This window comes from Microtus oregoni, unplaced genomic scaffold (assembly GCF_018167655.1).
Source record: "Microtus oregoni isolate MIOR12 unplaced genomic scaffold, Mior012 000036F_ref0000092, whole genome shotgun sequence".
Lineage (NCBI taxonomy): Eukaryota > Metazoa > Chordata > Mammalia > Rodentia > Cricetidae > Microtus > Microtus oregoni.
Genome location: NW_024543095.1, coordinates 19,781,038 through 19,795,541, shown reverse-complemented (window position 1 = coordinate 19,795,541; position 14,504 = coordinate 19,781,038). Strand labels below are relative to the sequence as shown.

The 14,504-nt window shown below is 35.9% G+C and overlaps 1 protein-coding gene and 1 non-coding gene across 6 annotated transcripts in view; one reads left to right on the top strand and one right to left on the bottom strand.

Moving 5' to 3' along the window:
* The window catches only part of Zfr (zinc finger RNA binding protein), a 66,291-nt gene that overhangs the window by 31,570 nt on the left and 20,217 nt on the right, over positions 1-14,504 (top strand). For 2 of the 5 annotated variants that reach the window (XM_041631017.1, XM_041631018.1), the window contains 8 exons: positions 560-751; positions 1,225-1,516; positions 3,850-4,046; positions 5,494-5,613; positions 7,001-7,146; positions 10,776-10,938; positions 12,000-12,205; positions 13,375-13,525. In XM_041631017.1, coding sequence (XP_041486951.1) covers positions 560-751; positions 1,225-1,516; positions 3,850-4,046; positions 5,494-5,613; positions 7,001-7,146; positions 10,776-10,938; positions 12,000-12,205; positions 13,375-13,525 — 1,467 coding nt within the window. The remainder of the gene's footprint in view (positions 1-559; positions 752-1,224; positions 1,517-3,849; positions 4,047-5,493; positions 5,614-7,000; positions 7,147-10,775; positions 10,939-11,999; positions 12,206-13,374; positions 13,526-14,504) is intronic. The other 3 variants (XM_041631019.1, XM_041631020.1, XM_041631021.1) reach the window with 2 other exon arrangements.
* On the bottom strand, positions 9,409-9,514 carry LOC121433111. Its single transcript, XR_005972275.1, has one exon. It is a non-coding gene; the product is annotated as a U6 spliceosomal RNA (small nuclear RNA).

Below are 14,504 nucleotides of genomic sequence, written 5' to 3'. Positions count from 1 at the left end.
CTGGCTTACTTCAGTCCCTGAATTCAGTCTTTGGTACCCAAATAGCAAAGTATTTTTATTAAATAAACTGCAGAGAACCACAGATCATACATACAGAATCTCTTACGTTCTTAAGTGCTTTTAAAATAGCAATTCTTATCACCCCCCCCCCCCCCCCCCCCCGCTTTTGGGAGACCGTGTATTGTTACATAGCTCAGGACAGCCTTGAACTCAATGATCCTCTTCTTCAGCCTGCTTAGTACTTAGATTACAGGTCTGCACCACCACACATTTACTACAGTCTCTTTTTGTTGTTTGCTTTGGGGATCTGTCTGTTTGGTTTTTTGTTTGTTTTTTGGTTTTGGGGGGTTTTTTTGAGACAGGGTCTCACCATGTAACTGTGCTGGCCTGGAACTTACCATGTAGACCAGGCTAGCCTCAAACTCAATGCAGTTCTGTTCTGCCTCCTGAGTACTAAGATTAAAGGCAGTTTATAATCCCATTTTTAAATGAGTGTTAGAGATCTGAAAATTGAATAGAATGTTATAGAAAGAAAATTTGTACTTTTTGTTCAAAACAGACTTATAAAGAGCACTTAGAAGGACAGAAACATAAAAAAAAAGAAGCCGCATTGAAAGCCTCTCAAAATACCAGCAGCAGCAACAACTCAACTCGCGGGACACAAAATCAGCTACGTTGCGAGCTCTGTGATGTGTCTTGTACAGGAGCAGATGCATATGCTGCCCACATTCGTGGTGCTAAGCATCAGAAAGTAGGTGTTTTGGTCTCCCTCCCACTCACACACACAGCCTATGTCTTACTCTACTTATTTCACTTTTTCAATAGGGATTTGAAAAAAGATGACTTCAATTTTTGGAACCTTTGAGTATATCATAAACCTTGTTTATATGTTAATATACATCAAGGTAACATCAAACAGTCATTGCTTAAAAGAAACACTAGAGACCTTTAAATTGAATTAAACCACTTCACGATTTGAGACTAAAGCATTTGTCTTGGTTAACTACAGACTGATTTACCTATAGACAAATCCTTTCATCAGTAAACTACGGACCCATATCTGTTTCACAGAGATTTTGTTTAAAAAAAAATGAGTTTTGTCTGTAAATCCATAATTGAAAGAAAATTACAGTTTTGATTTTTATATTATAGTCTCACTCAGACAATTTTTTTTTTAAATGAACACATTTGAGTTTCCTGACAGGTGTGCTTTTTGTTTTGTAGGTGGTTAAATTACACACAAAACTTGGTAAACCTATTCCTTCAACGGAACCAAATGTTGTTAGCCAAGCTACTTCTTCAACAGCTGTATCTGCTTCAAAACCAACTGCCTCTCCTTCAAGTATTGGCGCAAGCAATTGTACTCTGAATACGTCATCAATTGCAACTTCTTCAGTGAAAGGTCTTTCAGCTCCAGGAAACTCGTCTCTTAATAGCACATCCAACACTAAAGTGTCAGCGGTATCTACCAATATGGCTGCCAAGAAAACATCTACACCCAAAATAAACTTTGTTGGCAAGTACTAAAGATTGATTCTTTGTGTCCCTTCTAACTCTGTCAGAGTGGTTTTTCTTTTCCATTGTGTTGCTGGGTATTGAACCCAGAGCCAGGCAAACACTGTACTACTGAGCAGCCTCTATTCTCTCTGCTTCTGTACATCCTAAAAATCCACAGTTTGCTATCCTTTTCTGAAACCCATTGAAGGACTCACCAGGTACCTAACTACTTAAAGCCACACAGGAGGCTGAGGAACTTGCTGCGAGCTTCAGTTTAGTTCTAGGAGGCCAACTTAAGTTAATAGGAGAAACACTATTTCACAAACAGTTAAAAGAAAAGAAAAGAAAAAACAGCCCCTGCCAAATTCGGTGGTCAGTTTTCAATTTAATTGAAATTGACTACTTTAACTCAACTCCTATACTGCAAAACATAAGATGCATCTTAGTTTCTAGCATGTATGTCCACCCATCATTTTTTTTATTTTTTTTTATTCTGTACCTATATGTTTGTTAAATTAGATTATTCCTAAGATTATGGATCTGTGTCTCATCTCTATGCAGCATATTCCTAGATGATTTTATGCATTCTAGTGTATGCAACTTTAAAATCTGGGAAATTTAAAATCCCACCTGTGTTTGAGAATTATTTTGGTTGCTTGCTGGTTGTCCAATAGATATTCCCTTTCCATTGTGCCCCATCACAAGAATACTAAAATATAGTCATAAAATTGACTTACTTTTTTTTTTTTAAAGGAAAAGCTTCACTAATATTTCTTACTAATTGCTTGCTGTTACTTCCCTATCATCTATGCAGTTTTTCTATGGTAGAAAGGCTTTTCGTTGTTAGGACTTGTTTTTTAGACATTTAATTTCGTCTTTAGAGCTCAATTTCTTTTATCTAATCTCGTCATCATAATCTCTGTGTTCCTGTTACTCACTTTTTGAAAACACATATCAAACTCTTGTCATCTCTTTTAAAATCTTCATTGGCCTTTATATATCATCTATTTATGACTCACATAAAAGCTTTGATAATTAACTTGTACCTTCTTACCTTCATGTTGCCTTTACCTGGGGGAGTAGTTGATTACTAAATTCCTTTCTTCAGTTTACTGCAGTCTTTAGGTCCATGTTTCTATACTTTTATACATGCTGTGCTTCCTGGTTAGACAATATTCTCTGCTGTCTTCTTGGCTGTTTTATTCTTTATAATCTTCTCTCAAAGCCCAGTTCACATGGTATACCCTTGGGGAAGTCATTTCTTACTGGAAGAACTAAAGATTTGTGACTCTGTTCTGCTTCATTCCTACAATACTTAATGCCTACTAGCACAGGTTATTATCTCTTCCTTTAAATTGTGACAGCTTACTCACAGTTACCTTATTCTATACTTTCTAATAAAATTTTACTGAAGTTGTTCTTTGCCAGTTTCCAATATTTGTATAATTGTCTTATTTCTGTGGCTAGTTCTTAAAATATATTTGAAGGCATTTTAAGAGTAGATCATTGACAGTATGCTTTTCTCTTGAGTAAAATGTTAAATTTAATTGATTAAAATAAAAGCAGTGATTTGTAATTTTCCTTTTTGAGGTTATTCACACTTAACAATTTAGAATAGAAACAAATCTTGGTGGGAAAGATCATGGTGGGTACAAGGTACTTGTCAAACCTGATGATGACTCCAGTTCAATCCCTGGTTTCCATGTGGTAGGAGAGAATTGACTCCTTTAGGTTTTTCCTCTGATCTTCACATATGGTTGTGGCCTACATGGGCTGAACCTAGCATGCACAAAGCCCTGGGTTCAATCCCTGTCCCCACATAAAACCCACTGGTGACGCATGCCTAAAATTCCAGCTCTTGGGAGGTAGAGAGAACTGCCAGAATGTTGAGGCCAACCTCGCCTACATAGTTGATTGCAGATCTGGCTTGTCTACAGCTTGAGAAACCCCTTCTCAGATATGTAAAGAAAAGAGCAAATAGGAAGAAAAACCGCTATGGGGAGTAGGTAAATACTATTTCTTACTAATCGCAGCTTAGGCAACTCAACACAGGCATGTATTATATTTAATACCTTTGTTTTCAGATTCCTTTTGTTCAGTTTGGATGCTAAATGTTAGGAGAACCAAGATAGGATTTGTGATACGGGTGTATGTTGTGAGATGGAGAAGGGAAAATTTTGAAAATGTGGCTCATTAATGAGATTTTCTTTAAAATAATATATAGTTTTTTAGAAATTCTAATCTATTCTGCATAAAGTTCAGCCAGCAGTAATAAATATAAATTTGTTTTCATCTTAACAGGTTTACACATTTATACAAAAATAAAATTACTGTAATATTTTGCTTTTCTAGGTGGTAATAAGTTGCAGTCAACGGGAAATAAAACTGAAGACTTAAAAGGAACTGAAGGTGTTAAAAGTACTCCTGCTGCCTCTGCTGTGCAGATTCCAGAAGTAAAGCAAGATGTAGTATCAGAACCAGTCACACCTGCATCCCTTGCTGCTTTGCAGAGTGATGTGCAACCCGTGGGACATGATTATGTAGAAGAGGTATTGATTTGAGAAAACCCTTGCTCTGAAATTGGGCAAAAGGAAAAAAAAAAGTGTCACTCTGTTATAAGCACACTTTATGTGTAAAATCAAGCTGTAGCCAGTTGTAGTTTAGATTTCAGTTACTTACAAAATTAAGGTTGCTGATTTAATGGGTATTATTCATTTGGTTTCTCGCTCATTAGAACACTTCCTGTTTTACAGGTAAGATGAGTACAGTAATTAAAGGAACAAAGGAAACTCACAGAGGCTTGAATAAATAGTTGCCGTTAACAGAGATCGTGCAGTGGTGTAGTGTAACAGTACCGTTTGCTTTCACTCCTTTGGAAAGCGTGGATAAGTTTCCAAGCTCTGGTGTATGTTTATAACATTAGGATGTTTGCCCAATAAAGTTGTGACAATTCGGTAAATTGAGTGAGTGTTATGGAGTAATGTTTGGGTAACTGTTTATCCTTATTCTGTTTCTCTTTCAAAAGATAATACATAATATGTTGACTGTTAATAAGGTATACAGCTAGGATATTTAAGTTAAGTAATTATAAATGACTAATTATATATCTTATAAAGGTAAGATTTGATTACCTTTTAAAATGTGTTCTCAGGCACTTTTATTTTTAATGTTTTAGGTTAATTAAATCTAATCTTTAGACAGTTTAATTCTAATCCAGCCTTAATAGCACAATTTCTACTTAATAGTATCGTCTCAGTCTGTTTTTCTCACTGTGCAGTTAAAAAAAAATGCATCTTGACTTTTGTATGTATCATCAAAGTCTTGAGCTTTGAGAAGTTTGTATAGCAAAATTGGTGTTTGTTTGTTTGTTTGTTTGTTTTTTAATCATTCTCATTTCCAAGAAGCAGGTAGTCAGTAACTGGTAAATTTAAGACATCTAGCTAAATTTGGGAAGCATGGTTGACCCATACAGGATCACCTTAATACGGAGGCTTTAAACATTCAGTCATGGATGGTGCAGAGCCTCACAGAACCATGCCACTCCTTGTAGATTTGTTGGCATTTGCTGACTGATGGGAGGAAGTGAATGGTCATTATCTTCAGTAATGTGAAAACTGGCACATTGCCCGCATGTGCCTGTGAGGGGAGGCAGAGACTGGTGGATCTCTATGAGGTCACGGTCCGGTTAGTCCATATTGAAGAATTCCATTTTAACCAAGGCTACAGTAGTGAAACTCTTGAATGGGGGAGTGGAGGTTGGGATTAAAAATAAATTTCAACATTAGATCAGCATGTTGGTGCACACCAGTATTGGGAAGGCAGGAGGATCAGCTGTTTAAGGCCATTCTTAGCTTCTTGAGACTCCATCATGAAAAACAATATAAATAAATTGAAAATACAGAAATGAAAAATTATAAATGTTTTCGTTTGTTTTTACCCCACTTCAAATTCTGCTTGCTCCCAACATGATCAGAGATTCTATTTTTTCACACCAAGGTACGAAACGATGAGGGAAAAGTCATTCGCTTCCATTGTAAGTTATGTGAATGCAGCTTTAATGACCCCAATGCTAAAGAGATGCACTTAAAAGGGCGGAGACATCGACTTCAGTATAAAGTAAGGAAATATTACTGAGCTGTTGTCCTTTCAAGATTTTTGTTAACTTTATTTTTATTGCACGTGGGTATTTTGCTTGCATGTATGTCGTTGAGTCGTGTTTGACTGTTGGCCCAGAGAGGTCAGAAGAAAAGGCATTAGTTCTCCTGGAATTGGAGTTATAGATGGGAATATTTTGTGCTGGGAGTCAAACCAGGATCTTCTGGAAGAGCAGCCAGTTCTCTTAGCCTCTGAGCCAGTTGTCTCTCCAGCCCGTGTCCTTTTGTAAAACACTAGACCTTCCATTCTGAAACTAGCATATCCTAATGATACATTCAATTTGAAAGAATCAGATATTTATTTTATTAGTTATACTTAAGTAATAATAGTAGCCCTGTTCTTTATATTTGTAGTAACTAGCTAAAGAAGAATCCAGCAAAATTAAAATATTGCTTGGGTCAAGAAGTTGTATAATAATAGTTTCACATTGAGTCTACAGAATATAACTTCACCTACCTTCTTTATGTTGGTAAAATTAAATCTGTAAATAGTACTGGAAAATCTCTTCATTTATTTTATACTAGAAATTCATCATAACCTACCTTCACATAGTAACATGTTAAAAGTTGCTTAAAAAAAAAAAAAGCCTGGACTGGTAGAATAGGTATGTGGTTTTTCTTTTAAAACTGGGATGGGAATATGCCATTCATGGTAACTTGAATCCATGTACCCAGGCCATGTTCACTCATGTTTGGCTTCAACCAAATTAAGTAATAAATGAACATGCCAGCAGAGGGATTTTTATAGAGCATTGGTTTGGGGTGAAAAGATTTTTCTGATTCAACCTAATTGTACACTTCAGTAGGAAATTGTAACAATATTCTGGCACTGAGGACTGGGAATAGCTCAGTTGATAGAGTGTTAAGTTGACATAGTCCTGAGTTGGATCCCCAGCACTAGATAAACTGGGTGTAGTAGCACATGGCTGTACTCTCAACATTTCACTTGGATAGAAGCAGATGAAAGAGTTCAGCAGTTCAAGGACAGTACCATTACAAATTTTTAGTTTGAAGGCAACCCTTTCTCACAAATGAAAACAAGAAACCAATATATACTTTTGCTACATGAAATTTATAAATAAACCTCTGATGAAAGACTGTGAAATTGTATAGTTTAAAATGGTTTTAAGCAGGTAAGGCACTTTGTACCTGTATAACCTGAATTTGATTTTTGGAATCAACATGGTAGGAGGAGATAACTCATACAGTATCCTCTGATCTCCACACATGCATTGTTACGGATGCATATGTGCACACAGACAATAAATACGAAAATAAATTGCATTTAGTGAATTTAGTTTGTTGAAGGGGTCCGCTCCTTTTTAAAAATGTTTTCTTGGAATTAACAGAAAAAAGTAAATCCAGATTTGCAAGTAGAAGTGAAGCCCAGTATTCGAGCAAGAAAGATTCAAGAAGAAAAAATGAGAAAGCAAATGCAGAAGGAGGAATATTGGCGGAGACGAGAAGAGGAGGAACGCTGGAGGATGGAAATGAGGTAGTGTTTTTAACTTTTAATTTTATGGCATTTAGTGGTTCTTCTGCCTTAAGGACAAAAAAAAAACCCTATTCTGTGTATAATTTCCATATTCAGATTTATTTGATGTACTTTCAGTGTTCACTAAGATCCAAATCAAAAAAAGATAAACATTAGAATGCTTAGTATACTATACTTAGTTTGATTGTTACCTTGGTATGAAGGGTTTTGTGGTGGCTCACATTTTCAATCCCAGCAAAGGCATGTGATTTCAAGGCCAAAGTTCAAGCCCAGGGTCGGGGTCCAGTGCCAGCCCAGACCATAAATTATTTTCTTGGGCCAGAGGGGAGGCATGGGAATAAAGACACAATTCACATGGCTTTATCAGGAGGGAGATTCTCAGGGATCCCTCATGAAATCCTGAGTTCACATCCTGAAAATTCCCCCATGTTTATTCTCCAAATAGCTTCTATACAAAAACATAAACTGAGGGGGAAATTTGTTAGCATTCTGTTTCCTAAGTGATCAGGCCTAAAGTCATGTCTGCAACTATGGCTGCTGTCATGTAGCCTGGATTAATACCTCTTCCCAGGTGATCTCCATAATTACAAAGAAAGGAGCAAAATGATATTAGCATATCCTGATCTTTTGTTTATGATGGCGACATCTTGTCTAAAAGGCTAGGTGACCACCTCCTGTGTGGTCAGGTACTAGCTGGCCTAAAAGTCTGACCACCATACAATGTAGGGCCTATATAGTGTTGCCCCACAGCCCAGTCAAGGATCCATGAGAAAAGTGGTAAACGGTATTATATATATTAAGTATATGAATAAATTGAGGATTGTAGAGGTAGCTCAGGGGTCAAGAACACATGCCCCTCTTGCAGATGACATTTAAGTTCAGTTTCCAGCATTTGAGGTCGCTGTCTCTAATGTTATCTCTAGAGGATCCTGAACTCAGCATGTGCACATTCTCTTCACACAGACAAATATGTATAATTTAAAATAAAGTTTTTAAAAAATGTAGCTCCTGAAGAAATGTGATACTTTTTGATAGCTGCTTCTGTTTAGAACCAATAAAAATTTATATTTAAACTGTTTAAATTTAATTGTAAGATTTTGTTGTAACAAAGAATTGTAAAGCAATCATCACTATCAGTGATATTTTACTACCCCTAAAAAAAAAAATTTCATAGCCCCATTAACAATCACTCCCAGTTTGTCTTCCATGTTTACTGTCCCATCTCAGTACCATGGAGTCACTAATCTCCTTTCCATCTTTATAAATTCTATAGATTTCATTAGGGTTTTAGATAATTAGCTTATACAGTGATCTTTTGTGTCTGTTTTTTGTTTTGTTTTGTTTGTTATGCATGTCTCCAAAGATGTTTGGGTATGGGTGTGTGTTGTAGGAAGATGTGTGTGTGCAGTATATGTGTTGATGCACATGCATGCAGAGGCCAGGGTACGACATTAAGTGCCCTGCCCTTTTACTCCCTGACTTACGTCCTCAAGACAAAACTCTGATGGAACCAAGAACTACACTTGGTGGGCAGCAAATCCCAGTGATCTCCTCCCAATACCGATATTACAGGTGTACACACCCAAGCTAAACTTTTCTTAAAGATTTATTATCTTTGTATTATGTATATGTTTACATAGCCTGTATGTTTTATTGTAAAGTTGCTTACTCACACTTTATTGTGTGCTCCCTTTAGGTTTCAGTGATAGATAATACATTAATTTATGTATATGGTAAAAATAATTTCCTTTAAATTTATGTCGTTAAGTGTTGGGAATTCTTTCTATGACTAGATTATATAGTTAAGTCTCATATATCAAATATAATTATCTTAAGTACCTACTCAGTGTTTGGAAAAATGTTCATATACTGAGCCTGAGTTTATAAACAATAATTAAAATTCCTACCCTTATATTATGTAAACAGTTTTTAGCAGTAACAAACACACCATTGGACTAAACATGATTTTCTTGAACTTTTAAGCTGGTTTTTTGTTTGTTTCTTGTTCTTTTTTTTCTCAAGTCTTAAGTAACAGAGAAGTATTCTACCCAATCCTCAGGTGACTTTAAAACACACTACCTGGAAATATTGGTAGTTTTTATAATTGCAATCAGTATGCACACACTTTTATTATTGTTTTAAACAAATTTATTATACTAGCCTAGACCAATACAAAACAGAAATAGATTCTGAAAATGTTAACCAGTGAATAGGCTGTATACCAGATAACCATCTTTTGAATTCATTAAGTGTTTTTTTGTTTTTAATAGGGAATGTTTTGTGAATTTGCGTGTCATCCTTGTCCAGGTGCCATGTTATCTTCTCTGTATTGTCCCAGTTTTAGTAGATGTGCTGCTGAAGCGAGCACACTTAAGTGTTTTCTTGGGTAAATGTAATTTCTGCTGAATTGACAGATTTACAAGATTTCACAGTTATTCTAGGAACGTTGGCAATATAGCCTGTATTTCTTTTGGCGATACTTACTAGAAACCACAGCTATCTCTAGCCAAAGATTTGTCTTCTACTTGTTATAATCTGCCATGTACTACCCATGTATTTATCCAATGATGAAAGTGTGGGTTGCTACCATTGTTCCTTTTTTATAGCTAAAAAAATACTTCATTTTGTACTGCTTTATCATGAATGAAGAACTTTGCTGTTTAAAAAAAAAACTCAGGTGAGAAGATGGAGCTTTGCATAAAGTGGTTATTGTACAAATGGTGAGGGCTTGAGTTTGAATCCCCAAAATCCATATAAAGTTGGACCTGGTGATTCATATCTGTAATCCTATCCTATATCTGTAATGGGAGACATACCTGGAGAATTCCCAGAAGTTGTGGGCAAGCTAGTCTGGCATGTTCTGCAGGAAAAGAAAAAAAAAATAGACTTTGTCTCAAACAAGATGTAAGGAGGGAACCCAATATTAAAGATTGTCCTTTGGCCCAGGCGGTGGGTGCACGCCTTTAATCCCAGCACGTGGAAGGCAGAGGCAGGCGGATCTCTGTGAGTTCAAGGCCAGCATGGTCTACAAGAGCTAGTTTCAGGATAGGCTCCAAAGCTTGGAAAACAAACAAACAAGAGGTTGTCCCCTGGCCTGCACATGGACACCATGGCACATGCACACACATGTACATACACACACAATTCATTATCAGGTAGGTTCCTTTGCTTATAGATATTTGGATTTACTAATCATTACCTTAAATGATTAGAGTAAGCTGAGGTATCTGTTTTCTGTTCTACTTTGTTCTTGAGGTATGAAGTCTTATTCTTACCTTATTGTTGTCTCTTTCACTCCATTTACCTCTCAATTAAAAAATACAGTAGAAATTGGAGTAAAGGGGAGGTAGGATAGTTAGTACTAAGTTATTTTGAGTATTGTTTTGTTTGTTTAATCATTTTGTGTTTGTGCTCTTATATATGCCAAAGTCAGGATGATTACAAGCATGTGTGCCACTCTGTGAGCAGAGGTCAAAGGGCATCTGTTCTCTCATTTGGATCCCAGGAATGGAACTCCCTGAGTCTTGCTGCCTTGAATACTTTTTAAAAATAGGTTTTTATGTTGCTAATTGATGGAAGTTCTTAAGCTGATTATTTTGTTTGTTCTTAATGTATCATTTGTCCACCAGACGTTATGAAGAGGACATGTACTGGAGAAGAATGGAGGAAGAGCAGCATCATTGGGATGATCGCCGCCGAATGCCTGATGGAGGCTATCCTCATGGTCCTCCAGGCCCATTAGGTCTTTTGGGAGTCCGACCAGGCATGCCTCCCCAGCCACAGGGTCCCGCAGTAAGTGTCTGCTTTGCTTACATGGGTATGAGAATTGAATCCTCCTTCAATATAGGAAGATGTTTTGTGAGCTGATTTTGAGTAATAATGTCATCAGTTTTGTCTTGACTATAGCTAGTCATTCTCTTAAAGATTCTTAATGCTAATGTCTTTATGCGTAAGAACTTAGTCAAGTTTCCTTTGTACTCTTTATTTTCGATACTTTCTGAATTCTAGATGCAGAGCTCCTTTGGGAGCGGCGAGATAGATTCTAGACAGACTGTCCTGGAACTCACTCTATAGATCAAGCTAGTCTCAAACTCACAGAGATCAGCATGTCTCTGCTACCCAAATGTTAGAGTTAAAGGCAGATGCCACCACCACCCATCCTTAAAATTTTTGTTAAATATTTTGTATTTAAGAGACTTCCTGCCTTTATTTTTCCTTAGATTGGAAAAAAATTCTAATGTCAGAGGTAACTCATTTGCCATTACAGATTATTGTTGTTATTATTATTATTGAGCAAACTTATTACTATTACCGAAAACAAAGTGAGTTTCAGATCACTGAAAAAAAGCATTTACAAGGAGAGAGATTAGGTCAGTAGTAGAGAACTTCGTATTCTATTTCTCAAGTTTGAGTATAACACTACAAAATTTAAGAAGCAATTTCATAGCCTTGGTGTGTGTGTGCGTGCGTGCGTACATACATACATACAAATAAATAATACACACATATCTGTATCTATATATAACAGTTTTGTTTGGGACAGAGGGTCTGGAGAGATAGCTCAGAGTTTTAGCACACTGGCTGCTCTTTCAGAGCTCCTGAGTGCAAATCTCAGCAACCATATGGTGACTCAACCATCTGTAATGACATATGGTGTCCTCTTCTGGCTTGTAGACAGAACACTATATACATAATAAATCTTTAAAAAAAAAAGGAGAAAGAAAGAAGATTTTTAAGTGAAATTTTGTTTAATTGACTTTCTTATTGTGAAGCTTAGTAACTTTAGTAACTATATCTGAATTGAAAAATTAGAATTTCTTTTATTCAGAAAAGTAACCTTTTTCTCTCTGTAGCCCTTACGTCGCCCTGACTCATCTGATGATCGTTATGTAATGACAAAGCATGCAACCATTTATCCAACTGAAGAAGAGTTACAAGCAGTTCAGAAAATTGTTTCTATCACTGAACGTGCTTTAAAACTTGTGTCAGACAGTTTGTCTGAACACGAGAAGAACAAGAACAAAGAGGGAGATGATAAAAAAGAGGGAGGTAAAGACAGGTGAGTTTACAAATTACTTATTTCCTTTTCATGAGCATTTATATTTATAAAGATAAATAAGATTGTTAAGGGGCTGTCAAGATGGCTTAGTATGTTTGCTGCTCTAGTTTAGAGTACCTGTGTTCTGTTATTGGTACTCACATCGGGCAGCTCACAACCAGTAGTAACTTCAGCTCCAGAACTGATGGCAGACATTTACATATGTATATACATAAAAATTGGAGACGGGGAAACTGAGTTTCTGATGTTAGTCCACAGATAATTAACTATATTTGTATTTTAGCTACAAGGCTTAACATACATTTCTACCACCACCAGGCTTTTTGTTGATTTTTAAAATTTAATAAATGTTTATTACAAAACATACTAAATCTGTTTCAAAGTAGCACTTATAACTTTTCAGTTATATTAAGCTCTTTTCTGTTTTTATTTATGTGTTGCATCTTGTCTCCACTTTGTCTATATTTTAGTACCTTTTAAAAACATTGATCAAAAGCATTAAGTTAGCAAAGCTTTAACATCTTTTTATATTTGTGATTTTTTTCTAATTTTTCTTTTTCCCATTTGGGAATATTTTTTTGTATTAATGTTTCTCTTACAGTTCTGACTTGAAAAGTAAAACACAGGGGCTATGGGTTTGGGCCCGCAGTTAAAACCTAGAACACAGAAAGTATAAGCAAGAGGATTATAAGTTTGAAACCAGCCTGTGCTATTCTTTTAAGATTCTGTAAGATAGACAGTATTTGTTTTAGTTGTCTCTTTGCCAACTTAGACCTTGATACAGTTTTTGATTTTTAAAAATGTTTTTATTTGTATCTGTGTGAGTATATGCATATATGTGCATTGGAAACCAGAAGAAGGTGTCTAGCCCCATGGAGCTAAAGAATCCGGTTCTGCCAAATACAGCTTGCTATGTGGGTATTGGGATTTGCACTCTGTTCCTCACAAACGATCACTCTTAATCACTGAGCCATCTATTAATGTTGTTTTATTTTTAGTGTGTGTTGTTTATCTAAATGATATATAGTTTAAAATAGTTTATATTTTCCTCTATGTTTGAAGAAAATTTCGCTAGTGCAAAAGTCATCTAGTTTAATATTATACTTGAAGGAAATTATAGTTCTTGTTGAGGAAATACTGTATTTTAACGTAAGTTGATTTTGATACAGAGCTCTGAAAGGGGTGTTGCGAGTGGGAGTACTGGCAAAAGGATTACTCCTCCGAGGAGATAGAAATGTCAACCTTGTTTTGCTGTGCTCAGAAAAACCTTCAAAGACATTATTAAGTCGTATTGCAGAAAACCTACCCAAACAGCTTGCTGTAAGTATCATGGAAATGTTAAATTTACCCTTTGTCCAGATCAGAAGTTTTTGGCAGGACTAACTGTGCTTCAATTTAAACCTCAGCCAGCTTTTAATTTTTGGCTTGGCTTTCATAATGAAGAGATTGGCTACTTTTTTCCCCCCTTTCTCTTATTTGTGCAAACTGATGAAATAGTTTTCTTCTTCATCTTTTAGGGGTTTTGTAGTGCTTGTAATTTGGCAGGATGCCATCTTACTAATTTATTTTAAATGGAAAAATTCAGCATATGCCCAGTTTTTCCAAAATTGGACTGCTGAGAAGACATAGCAAAGAATATATTTTTTCCATTTTATTTAGTGTGTGTACACATCATGGGGTGTTTGTATAGTGGTCAAAGGACACAATATATACTTCAGTTCTCTCCTCCGACTGTGTGGGTTCCAGGAATCAAGTCAGATCGTCAGCCTTGGCAGCAAGTGCCTTTTAAAACCCATTGATTATCTTGACTGACCTGATTTTTAAAACAAAATTAAAATTAAAAAATAAATAGTAAGGAAATTAAAAGCTTATATATAGCAAGTTTGACTTATTTACTTTTTAGTTTATGAATCTCTTAGTTGAATGCATGCTTTTGATATAAGAATGTATCTTACTTGAATTTGTCTGGTTTTATTATTAATACAGTAGTTGCTCAGTACCATTGAAAAGATGTCTGGACATTCCCTGAAGCCCCTAGGATGCCTGAAACCTCAGACAGTTTTTTTTATGTTTTTTATGTCATGTTTTTTTCTACTCTTTCCTGGGATAAAGTGCAAATAAATTATGCAAAGATTTATAATTAAACATAGTAGATTAATGAAAAATTCTCTACCATATGTCTTAGTAGCAACAACCTCAGCATGTCCACATCCCTGCCACTAGGGGAGTATTGTCTATAAACCCAAGACCTTATGTGTGTTAAACGTGTGCTGTGTGCTACACCACCAAGCAGCATTCC